The sequence below is a fragment of the Peromyscus eremicus genome, chromosome 12 (assembly GCF_949786415.1).
Source record: "Peromyscus eremicus chromosome 12, PerEre_H2_v1, whole genome shotgun sequence".
Taxonomy (NCBI): Eukaryota; Metazoa; Chordata; class Mammalia; order Rodentia; family Cricetidae; genus Peromyscus; species Peromyscus eremicus.
This window is the reverse complement of record NC_081428.1, coordinates 26,609,579-26,622,320: the sequence shown is the minus strand read 5'-3', so window position 1 is coordinate 26,622,320 and position 12,742 is coordinate 26,609,579. Positions and strand designations below refer to the sequence as shown.

Here is a 12,742-nt window from a genome sequence, read left to right as displayed (position 1 = left end):
CTTCAAATTCTAGTGCAGTGTTGAATGCTATCTGACTACAGATTACAGCTTATCTCACTTACAGTTTCCTGCTTCCAGATGTGAGCATCAGAGCTTTCCTCTATGCTCTAAAATGTATATTTAACCATATCTTTTAGCTAATATATAAAAACATAAAAATGCACATTTTAATGGGGTGACATTAAATTGTTTGATATGTGTATACAATGTGCAATGTGTAAATCTCATTACCTGTATCTGACTTCTCAAATATGAATCATTTTTTAAGTGAAAAAACTTAAAATCATTTTATCTAGCTCTCTGAAATATAGATTCATTATTGTTGTTTATACTCACTTTGTGTATGTACGCTGTAACCCATAGTGTCATGGTTCCCCCAAGCACTTGCTACTATATCTGTGGATCAAACTTTTTCTTATCTGATTCTGTTGCCTCCCACCCACAGAACAGCTTCTAGTAACCACCATTAGAGTCTCATTTTTTAAAAAAGTGTTTCTTTTATTTTTGAGATTATAGTATAATTTCACGATTTCCACCTTTCCTTTCCTCCCTCAAACCTTCCCATATACCCTTCTTTGCTTTCTTTCAAACTGATCACCTCTTCTTTTCATTGATTGTTGCTACATACAACATTCTTTAAATATAGAAATGTAACTAGCCTAGTCTATTACTTCTATATTTTCTGGGCTATTATATATTTGGTATTAGATAACTATTTGGTGTGCTGTTCCTTGAGGAAGAATATTTCTCCAAGTCTCAGCATTCCTTAGTTGCCCATAGTTCTCTGAAGATCAGAGAGTTTGCTGTGAAATTCAGTCTTCTAGGAGTATCAGAAGCTATACCCATAAAAATTCACTAACATGACTGCTTCAACATGAGCCGAACATAGGCAGCAGCAATAGACATGGTAACATGGATAGAGGGAAGCCCTGGAGTCCTTAACCCTCCACTAACAATGCTCAGCTTTTAAGAACTGAATTCTGGGCTGTGGAGATGGCTCAGTGGGTAAGAGAGCTTCCCATGCAAGCGTGGAGACTTGAGTTCAAATCCTCAGCACCCACATAAAATCCAGGCATGACCAAACATGCCTGTTTCCAGTGTTGAGGGAGGGCACCGGAAGCTCCCAGAAGCTTCCTAGGAAGCCAGTCTGGTGGAAAAGCTGACCTTCATTGTCGGTGAGAGACCATGGATCAAGAGAATAAGCCAAAGGCAATTGAGGAAGATACTTGATGTCCTGCTCTGGCTTATGCATATAGGTATAGGCATGTGCACCCAGACTCACATTTGCACACGTAAGCTCACACAGGCACACACCACACACTTATGCCACATAAACAAAAGAGCTGAGTTCTGTCTGCTGGGCTCAGATGGGAGGGTAGGAGGTTAGAGTGGCCCAGACATGTAGGGATGTGTCCAGCAGAGCACCCCGGCTTTGATTTATTTTATATAGTTTCATGTTGGAGTCCTCTGCAAAATTTCTTCTAAGAAAATTGAATGGCTTCAGCTGCTCAAAGTAAATAGGCTGGTAAATAAATAAATGCTTTGATTGCTACTGTATTAAACCTCAAAGTCACATTATTATCTTCATTTCAATAAAACTAGAAATTAATGAAAGATATTTAAAAGGAAATATAATACAACTCAATTTATCCCAAATAACAATAAGGTTAAAGAGAATAATCAGTGTTCCAATTACAGCCTATTTTTGAAAAGAAATGAAAACAGTGTATATCAAACGTTATCATTACAGCCAGAAAAATAATGAGAGAAAACTTCTCTCATGCTGGCTGTGCATCTGATCTATGGAACACAGAAAATTATTTGAGTGTTTGTTTTATCAATTCTCCCAAGGATGGTGTATAACAAGTTCTATTCTTGATGCATTAAAAAGGAGTTCCTTAGGGTACTAGCGCTTAATTCTTTTAGTGAACCCTGGCTGAGCAAGACAGGCATGTCTTGTTATTAAAATGATAATCCCTGGTGTTGCTCAGGATATGGGTAGTTGAACATTCCCCTGTGTGGCTAGTGGGAGTATGAATTGAAACTGCCAACCCAGAATGTATCTTGGTAATGTGTATTTGGAATCATAAACATGTTAAGATCTGATGCCCTTGGCCTGACAATATCACTTTATAATTGATGGTGAAGAAAGATATTTGGATAGTTATTTCTGCACAGAGACCTGACATGAGTTTTCATTGTGGTACTTTTCTAATCCTGGAAAGATAAAGAACTCCTATATTTATACAGCTGGCTTCAATATTATAAATATTTTACCTGTCTGGTTTCATTTGTTTCTCTGCCCTGTGTATATTTAATTTTTTCCTATCTTAGAGAAAATCATTGTAGATGTTATTTCACATTTTCATTCAGTTTTAATAGTTTTACAACATACACGTCTCTGTCCGTTACTTTCTACATATTTCTTGAGCTTGGTATAAGTGATAATTTTCTGCTCCCCTTTAAAATCAGCTTTTCAGTTTCATATTTATCCACTCTGATACATCCCTGTTACATCTTTCTATGATACCTCATTGTTTAATTCCCCCACCTACATATTTTACTTATTCCATAGCTTCTTTAAAATTTGGTTGCTTATTATTTGTTGCTTTTGCAATTAAATCTTCAGTGATCAGTTCTAAATAGTTTCTTTTATTCACTTAGGAGAATTTGTCTAGGCTGTTGCCTGGGAATAGACTTGTTGGACCATTGGATTAGCATAACGTCAGTGCCAAGTTACTTTCAGTCATTTATAACCTCTGTAGTAGTGTTGTTTTATGACCTTACTGGATGTTTGATATTCTGAACCTTTCATTTTTGCCAAGCCAGTGAGTAGCAATGAGTCGATGAATCCAAGATCTAAGTCAGCTTGTGTCTTACTGCTCATGTCTACTGGCTATTCAGAGTTCTTCCTCTGAATATTTTCTTAGCCTACTTATCTGTTGGTTTGTTTGCTTTGTTCCTTGAGTGATGTTTTTCACATGTTTCTATGCTGTTTCTTAAATGAATTCATACAGGTGTTAGATTGCGTTGTTAGTCTAACTGCTGTGGAGATACGCTTGTTTTAGTGATCAAATTTAGCAGTCTTTGTTTTTTGTTTTTTTCAGTCTTTTCTTTAACATTTCAATTAATTAGCTAGTGAATTAATTACTTTTTGGTAGATGCCTCACTTGAAAATAATCCTCATTAAGTATCCCAAAGTTGTAAACACCTTTATTGGTTTGTTTTCATTTTAGATATTCTACAGTTGTGTTTGTCAGATGTGAAAATACTACATGTTGGAATGATTTAGGGGTGTGTTAGTAGGTATTGACCTATTTCTCTTATGAGCATAACCGGTTACTTTCACACCTCTGGCTAAGGATTTTATCAATGTTGCTTCCATGTATGCAAGGGTTAACTGCTGTTTTGTGGAGATTTTCTCCTCATCTGCAGCATAATGTCCCATTAATCCATATGCGAAATTAATTTTCTACCTTTCTTCCTTGAGGCATTTCTTTATGTTTTAATTGAGCTCATTCATATTTTTATGAATTTGGGCATATGTGTTGTTGTAATCATTTTTTTTTTATCAACATGGCATGGGTCTTATCAAATAGACTAGAATTTTCTTTGTTGATGTTTCTTTAAATGACATTTTTAAAACATTGTATTTACTAATAAATCAATTAAAAGTTAAAACTATATTTAAAAATGTTAAAATATCTGTTTGATTTTAGGAGACCAAAGTCATATTTTCAGAACGTTTCTTTTGTTATTTGTAAATGAAGACCACATGAGAATAGGAAGAAACAAAGTGCTAGAGAGGCCCACAGAAATCCACAAAGATACCCCCACAACAGACTGCTGGCAATGGTCTAGAGACAGTCCGAATTGACCTACTCTGGTGATGGGATGGCCAAACACCCTAATTGTCGTGCTAGAAACTTCATCCAACTACTGAGGGATCTGGATGCAGAGATCCATGACTAGGCCCCAGGTGGATCTCTGGGAGTCCAATTAGCGAGAATGAGGAGGGTTTATATGAGAGAGAATTGTTGAGACCAAGGTCGGATAAAGCACAGAGACAAATAGCCAAACAAACGGAAACACATGAACTATGAACCAATGGCTGAGGGGTCCCCAACTGGATCAGGCCCTCTGAGTGGGTGAGACAGTTGATTGGCCTGATCTGTTTGGGAGGCATCCAGGCACTGGCACTGGGTCCTGTGCTCATTGCATGAGTCGGCTGTTTGAAACCTGGGGCCTAGGCAGGGTCCCTTGGCTCGGCCTGGGAGGAGGGGACTGGACCTACCTGGACTGAGTCCACCAGGTTGATCTCAGTCTGTGGGGAAGGCTTTGCCCTGGAGGAGATTGGAATGGGGGGCAGGCTGGGGGGAAGGTGAGGGGGGCGGGAGGGGGGAGAACAAGGGAATCTGTGCCTGTATGTAGAACTTAATTGTATTGCAAAATAAAAATTAAAAAAAAAATTGTATTTAGGTCCATGCATACATGAGTGCGTACGTGTGTGCATATGTGCATGTATGTGTGTGAATTCTCACCTTTAGACTTGGTGGCAAACACCTTCACTCTTTACACTTCTTCTTAGCTCAGAAAAGCATTTCTTACACATTTTGAACTATCCTACATTTTTCTAATTAGCTCATATAAAATGTTATTATATTAGAAAATATGTTTTTTTAAAGTAATTTAATTTTTATAGGTGAGCAGTATGTTTTACTAAACTCCTAATCCTATCAAGTTATTTATTACATGATCTTTATTATTTAGATGGCTGGAATCCATTTTCTCACCCATATAAAAAACTAGAATATGGAAAATGGGAGTTGTCTATCCCACCCAAGCAGAGTAAATCTCCGATACCTCATGGATCCAAATTGAAGGTATGTCCCTTCTTCCTTTTTGTTTGTTTCATTCTTTCTTGATAAGGCATTGGCATGTAGCTCAAGCTGGCTCCAAACTCACTGTCTTACTTACTTACTACCGGGGCCCATTTACATATAGTTCTGAAAGGGTGTATTCCAGAGCTGACTCTTCCTTAGTTTCTCTGGTTTGCCATTTTTGGAAACTGTGTTGTTACTTCAGGCAGTGAATTTGTTATCTTTCAAAAATATTGTATTATTCTTTATTTATATAGTTTTATGAATCCCCACACCTTCTTTGCTACTAAAATTAAGTACTGAATAATGAATTTTCAAAATGTGGTTTCTGTGCAAGTGGTAACATAATTAAATCTGTAGTGAGCATTCCAAATCCAAAATTTCAAATCCAAAATGCTTTAGAATCAGAAGCCTTTTGAGTGCTGACATGATGACATGAGTGGTAAATTCCATACCATGAAATTTTGTTTCTTATATAAATTGTTATGAATAGCAAATACTTACCCTTAGGCTGTATGTATAAGGCGGAGATATAATATGCATGAAGCTTGTATTTAGATTTAGATTTCTCCTCTAAAATGCCTCATTCATATTCAAGTATTAAAAAAATTGGTTCCTAAGTATTTTGATAATGATTACTTAGCCTGTACCAAGGATGAATGATTTTTGATATGTTAAAGCTACGTTGAGTGTCTAGCTCTTTACTCTGATTGAAGTCTTTTTATAGTTTTTCTGTGCTACATATTACATAATGTTTCTTTCTCAAAAATTGGTTGACCTTGGTCAAATTAAACAATGGTTCAATTTTTTAAGCAGATGTAATTATCTGATGATTTAAAATACTTTTTACATTCCCATTTATCTTCTTAAAAAATATTTTTTACAGATGGGAGACAGTAAATAAGTGTAAGGTAAACTGCTCTTTCTCCAGTATGAATCTCTAAAATTAATGGTCAAGGTAATTCACTAGAAACTGATGTTTTTGCTAGTGTTTAGACGTTTCAAGTGTTAAGGATATACTTAGTTGTTTTTGTAATACTAAACAGTGACATATTGTTGGACCCCAAAGGTTTAGAGTCTCAAGTGGGCGCCCCAAGAACCCAGACTCCAGTCCAGATGATGCAACAGCACGAGGTTTTTATTAAAGCGACTGTACAGATGGGCAAACTCTGCTCCTAAGAGCAAGAGTCTCATCTTACTGCAGCCACATGGGGGCTTTTAAAGGAAAAACCCGCAAAAGCCATAAGATTACAATTCCCATACAATTTCGTTTCACAAGATCATGGTCTGTTCACAGAGTGGGTACAGTCACGTCCGCATGCACATTCTTCCCAAAACTTCAAGGGGGGTATCAGGGCGGGAGTGGAGTTTACACAAAGGTCACAGTGGTCCTTCCTGGAACACCAGCAACTATCCCAGTCACAGTTGAGCACATCTCTTAACAGAAATCTTTTTACATTGTTACATTGTTGCAGGGGTGATTGAGTAGTGGCTGAGTCAGGTTTCCCTTGGAACTAGTTTTCTTTTTAGTTCCTTATTCTCCTGGGGCTTGGGGGGTGTAAGCCTGAAGGATTAGGGTCTTTCAATATTTAGTTATTCATGTGTGGAAATTGATGTACCTTTTGAAGGAACCTTGAAAAATTCTCTGTAAAGCATCAACTGATCTGAGCTTTTTGGCCCTTTATCCTGATGTTAGCCTTGAGTAGTCTCTCTTGGTAATTAAAAGCCGTGTTTTAAGCAAAACTTGAAAATTTATTTCAGTCCACAAAGGGATTGATCTTTCTTATTTGTGAATATATCTTATGAATTATCTTGTGACCATTAACAAAATAAGCAATATCTACCACTGAAATTTTAACTTCCTTCTCTCTGCAAAATACTTCAACTTTCAACCAAACTGTTGAAAAAAAGACATTTAACTACTTATATCATGTTATAAATAAGACTTTTAGAGTTTTTGATTGAACGACAATATTGAAAGATAAAATGATAAAATAAATTAAACTTTCATGCCCTTAAAGATACAAGGAAGACCACTTACCTGAGGAATAATTACATTTATATTATTCACACCCTTCACACTTCAATGTACTGTATTTAAAACCATTTTATCTACTATTTGAAAATGTTTGCGTTTAATACCATTATTAAAACTAAATAAAAGAAGCTAACAGATTGCCAGAATTATCAAGTGTCTCTTTTGTGTGTGCGTGTGTGTGTGTGTGTGTGTGTGTGTGTGTGTGTGTGTGTGTATATATATATATATATATACACACACACACACACATATTTCTTGTATATATTTTAAGTAGAAAGTACTATAGAAAATGCTATCAGACCCAAAAAATGAATACACAATATATTTATTGTGTGATGGCAACACAGAAATTTACAAGTGGTAGTGATACTGAAGCATACTTGGAAACATATTCAGAAGTTGATCAGAGAGCTAGCAGGAAGAAAGGCATTCTAACTTGAGAGTGCTGAATGAATCAAGGTGTGTATTGATCCAGGTCCCAAGGGGGAAGCAAATGGCACACTCGAATAGTACAGTTTAAATAGGTATTATTTTCAAAAAGGCTATTTTCATAGCTGAACGTGCAGGGAAAAAACTAGAGAGTTCGAAGGACTCTTGAGTTGTAAGTCTTAAAAAATTAACCCCTTCTTTGCCACTTGCTGAAATGGAAACCCAGTGAGAGAAATGCACCATCTTGAGAGAAACACTGCATTCGGGTTGAGAACTAAAGGTAGTGTGTAACAGCCTTCAAGTGAAGGAGCCAGAGGAATAGAGGAGACAAATGATCTGGTCCCTCATTCCCCGTTTATCTCCAATGCCTTGTTGGAGCCTGAGCCTAGCTAAGGTTCTTAGGAATCAGAATTCCAGGACACAGGGTTCACACTGGCCAGAGTCTGTATCTGAGAAATGGCTGAATAGGTGAGGAAGGTAAACTTGACAGGTTCACTGGAGGCAAACTAAAGATTTCTTTCCCATCTACTAGTTCTTCCGTCCCCTCCCCTCCTATCTCCTGCCTTTCTCTCCCCTCCCCTCCCCTCCCCTCCCCTCCCCTCCCCTCCCCTCCCCTCCCCTCCCCTCCCCTCCCCTCCCCTCCCCTCCCCTCCCCTCCCCTCCTCTTCCCTCTCGCTTGCTATTCCAATTAAAACTAAAAGATTAACATTGGCCTTTAGAATTAACTTGTTTTTCACTGTTTAATGTATTTATGCAATGTCGCTATTGCTTACCAATCAGTAAAAAAAAATACACTAGCCCTTGGCACCAGCCCTTCAACTGTTCCAAAGGCTTATCTGTTTTGTTTGTTTGAGACAGGGTTTCTCTGGCCCTGGCTGTCCTGGAACTCATTTTGTAGACCAGGCTGTCCTGGAACTCAGAGATCCACCTGCCTCTGCTTCCCAAGTGCTGGGATTAAAGGCCTGCACCACCACCACCCAGCTGCTTATCTGTTTTATTAGCTAAGGTTGCCAGAACAAATGCCATAGAATGGCTTGCTTAAATAATAGAGATGTGTTTGCTCGTAGTTTTAGCTGCTGGAAGTCCTAGAGGCTATGATGATCATGTTTGAAATTCTCCCTTCCTGCTCACAGAAGGGGGCCTTCTTTGTTTTGTCATGTGGCAGAGAGAAAGGAAGGTAGGGTTTTAGAGAGTACATGTGTGCAAACTCTGGTAAGTTTTAATCATAATAGATTATCTAACTTTGTTACTCCACATGGACCTGATTAACTCCCAGTGGCCCCATCTCCATGTAACACCATCTTGGAGTTAGGGCTACATTTGGACAGATGTAATTTATCACATAGCAGGATGGTCCTGCTTTTCAATTATAAAACACATTTAGATGTAACATATTAATATATATATTATATATACAGGTATATAGAATGGGTAGAATGGACATGGAATATAGGGCTGTACACTAATCTATTGGCATCAAGATAACAACAGGAAATGTGGATGCGTGGTCCACCTACTTTCAGTCAGGTTATTCTCAAATATCTTCTGAGCTCAGAGTGCCTGAGTCTGGAGGCTCCTAGGTCAGTAGTTTTCAGAGAATAAACCTGGGATCTCCTGTTTGAAGATGGGACATAGTGTTGCAGAGAGGTGTATATAGACCTATTCCGGTTAACAGGGAAGCAGCACCAATGAGCCATGCTGTGGTAGTATTGTGTTCTCCAAAATATTGTGCACCCTAATAAACTTATCTGGGGTCAAAGAAAAGAACAGCCACTAGATAGAGAGGCTAGAAAATGGTGGCACTCACACCTTTAATCCTAGCATTCCAGAGGCAGAAATCCCTCTGGATCTCTGTCAGTTCAAGGCCACATTGGAAACAGCCAGGCATAGTGACACATGCCTTTAATCCCAAGAAGTGAGCCTTTAATCCCAGGGAGTGATGGCAGAAAGCAGGAAGATATATAAGGCGTGAAGACCAGAAACTAAAAGCTTTTGGCTGGTTAAGCTTTTAGGCTTTGGAGCAGCACATTTCAGCTGAGATTCATTCTGGATGAGGACTCAGAGGCTTCCAGTCTGAGGAAACAGGATCAGCTGAGGAACTGGCAAGGTGAAGTAGCTGTGGCTTGTTCTGCTTCTCTGGTCTTCCAGCATTCACCCCAATACCTAGCCTTGGATTTGTTTTTATTAATAAGGCTCTTTAAGATTCATGCTCCACCATGCTGTCTTGTATAAGCAGTCTTGGCTTCTTCCTGGTCCTAAGAGCTTTTGGATGCTGAGTCTTTTGGAGGACCTTTGCTAGTGTGTTTGTAAAATCTGCATTTTAGCATTCTTTGTCTTTAAAATTGTAGATTTGCCTTCCTTTTTCAAATTATTAAAACAAAATGTATGTTTGTGATGTTTGTGAATATTTTGTCTTCGCGCGTGCGTGTGTGTGTGTGTGTGTGTGTGTGTGTGTGTGTGTGTGCATGTGTGTGTGTGTGTGTGTGTGTGTGTGTATGTGTGTATGTACCATACATCCATGTATGTCAGAAGATGGCAAAGGAGTTCCTGGAACTGGAGTTAAGATGGTTGTGAACAACCACGTGATTTCTGGGAGTCAAACTCAGATCCTTTGTAAACCACAGACCCATTTCTCTAGCCCATTTTTGCCTTTCTATTTAGTTTCTTAGACTTGTAACTGCTTTCTAGTTTTATAAAATTTCATGGCAATTCATGGTTTCTTTTTTCCTTTTGTCTCATTCTGTTAGTGTATTTTTCTTCTTATTTGCTGGGGTGAGTAAAGAAACCCTGGGGAGTTTGTTCTTTATAACCCTAACTTCAAAATAACCCCTTTGAGATGTGAGAAGCAGGAGGCACGTCTGCTCAGTAGAATGTTGAATGATCTAAGGCTTGCACTGGGTCATCGCATCCCCATAGTGTGTAATGATCATAAGATTCTGGGCATTCTGATTATTTGCTCCTTGTGATGTTCTTACTGATTATTATATGTGATAGTTTTTCTTCTGTGACCTACAGAAAATCCTTACTCACTTCATTTGTCATTCAGTTCAATTTAATCAACCTTTAAGACCTTGAAACATCTAATTTGTGAGAGAGTGCATAGGTAGAATTAGGGACCTTCCTTTACCACAGAGATGATGATTCTTTGTGTTTGCAAACACAATGCGAATGCTAATGAGCCCAAATAGCATACTAGGAAATGCCCTCTTCCCTGTAGATGATAATAAAGCCTTGTTAAATTGACTCATTTTTTCCTTTCTTCTCTTTCTTGTCTCACTCGGTTGTGTGTAAGTTCCTTGGCATGTTGATAGGAAGCACAAAATAAAAATTTACATATCTAAAGTAATTGTCTATGGAGTAAGTCCCGTGACTGCAAAGATGAGAGAGTAGAAGTGTTCCTTTGTATTTTATGCTCATACCTATAAGTTAAAAACTATCTTATTTTGATTTTTCTTTCCTAACATAAGAGTTAACAAGTATTTGATTTTGTGGGTTTTGTACTTGAAACATTGCACTGTCAGTCCTGGACACGAGGAAAGAAGGAACGATGGAATGCTTCTCTTGAATTTATAGTGCAATACAAAAAAAAATTACTATGTGCACTAAGACACAGTTTCAATTTCATATTCTTTTCCAAAAATGGCCCTATCTATATAAAACTTCCTACTTCCTCTCCCCATTTTCATGGACTAGTCAGAGTTGTCATTGTTTTAAGACATGGATTCTCTTCATGTTAGTCTCCTGTTTTGAATTCTATGTGATGCAATTCCTTGTCCCATTTGCTTCTCTCTGAGATTTTGAATCAGTTGATAAGAAACTTGTGTGATCTGTTTCCGTATTCCCCAGTACATGTCTGTTTGATAGTCATGATCCTATGCACTTACCTGTCTTCACATTAGTATGCTTTCTACTTCCCATTGTGAATTCCATTCCTCTTGACCTCCTGTACCCAGCACTCCATTCTTGGCCTGTGCTTTCCACTTCAGTTTTATCTTTATCCTTTATATGAATCACACTTGACTACTTTAAAAAAAAAAAATCTAAATGTGACTTAGTTTTCTCTCAGAGTGGTCCAGACAATGTCTCTTTTACTCAGAATGGCTTTTTCCTGTATAATAGTCTGAGAGACAACCAGAATTGTACAGTGATGTTTTCTATATTCTCAAATCCACCCTGCCTTCACTGATTATTCCCTTCCCCTCTAACCCTATAGAGTCTGTTCTTCCTCATGCTGTGACCGGTATCTACCTCAGTTATAGAGCAATCTATAACTCTGTCTGTAATTGATCAGGTAGCTTCACTTTTTACACAGTGAAGTTTTAGAGGCTTGGTAACATCTGATTTGTCAGAAGGACCTCATCATTACTGTCTTCATGAATGGATAGTGTATTTACCATAAATAACTGGACTTCACTATGGGAAATATTTTAACATTTTCTTATCATACCAAAAGGGAAAGATGTGTATAAATCTCTTAAGGTAATGTTAATTTTTCAGAAACAGGGCATTGACTAGTATAATATCTTAAATAGTATTTAGTAGTAAGTAGAACTTCTGTGTATTAGAATAGTCCTATTAACATCAGAGTTAGAAAAGAAATTCCTTGAGTAAACAAATACTAGTTTAAGTTTGTTTTAATGAGTCTTTACCATTCTCTATGTTTCTTGTTACTTAAAGATCCTCATTAATCCAATTTGGGTAGTGAGTATTTTGTTGTTGAGTGAGTGAGTAAGTGTGTGTGTGTGTGTGTGTGTGTGTGTGTGTGTGTAGCTTAAGCATTGATTACAGCCTCACAGTTTGTCATCTTAGTTCTGGAAAAGGCTTTACCTCACTATGGTGCCTAGAATAACAACTGACCCTCATAGGTTTGGTGTTTGAATTCTTGGTTCCTCAAGTGGTGACACTGGGAAGGTTTGGAAGTTACAGCCTTGCAGCCAGAAGTAAATCACTGGGGATGGGCTTTGAGAGTTTAAAACTTTAACCCACTTCTAGTTCAGTCTCTCTGCTTCATGCTTCCATTTGATGACGTCAATTCTCCGCTTCCTGCTCTGGCTGTCCCACCATGTCTGCTGATTACTGCCATGGATGGAGTCTTAACTCTCTAGAGCTGTAAATCCAATTAAACATTCTTCTAAAAGTTTCAGTGATCATTTTGTTTTTTCACATCAACAGAAATATGACTAATATACTTATTCTCAAAGATTTGAAATACTTACTATGATTTAGTAGTTCCTTCTCTGCCTTTTATCTTTGTTTATTGAAAAGCTAAATAATACATATTCTGTGAAACTGTAGTACTTGTACTGCATCATTTTTTTTCTCCCTAACCCCTCTTTCTCATTCTGTTTTCAAATACTACTTTACATCTTTTTCATTGTCTTGTTTTTTGTAAGAC

General features: G+C 37.7%; 1 protein-coding gene across 1 annotated transcript in view; it reads left to right on the top strand.

Annotated features, from left to right (window-relative positions):
• The window catches only part of Gbe1 (1,4-alpha-glucan branching enzyme 1), a 245,133-nt gene that overhangs the window by 78,539 nt on the left and 153,852 nt on the right, over nt 1-12,742 (top strand). Inside the window, exon 3 of the mRNA XM_059277170.1 lies at nt 4,771-4,883. Within this exon, the coding sequence (XP_059133153.1) occupies nt 4,771-4,883 (113 nt within the window). The remainder of the gene's footprint in view (nt 1-4,770; nt 4,884-12,742) is intronic.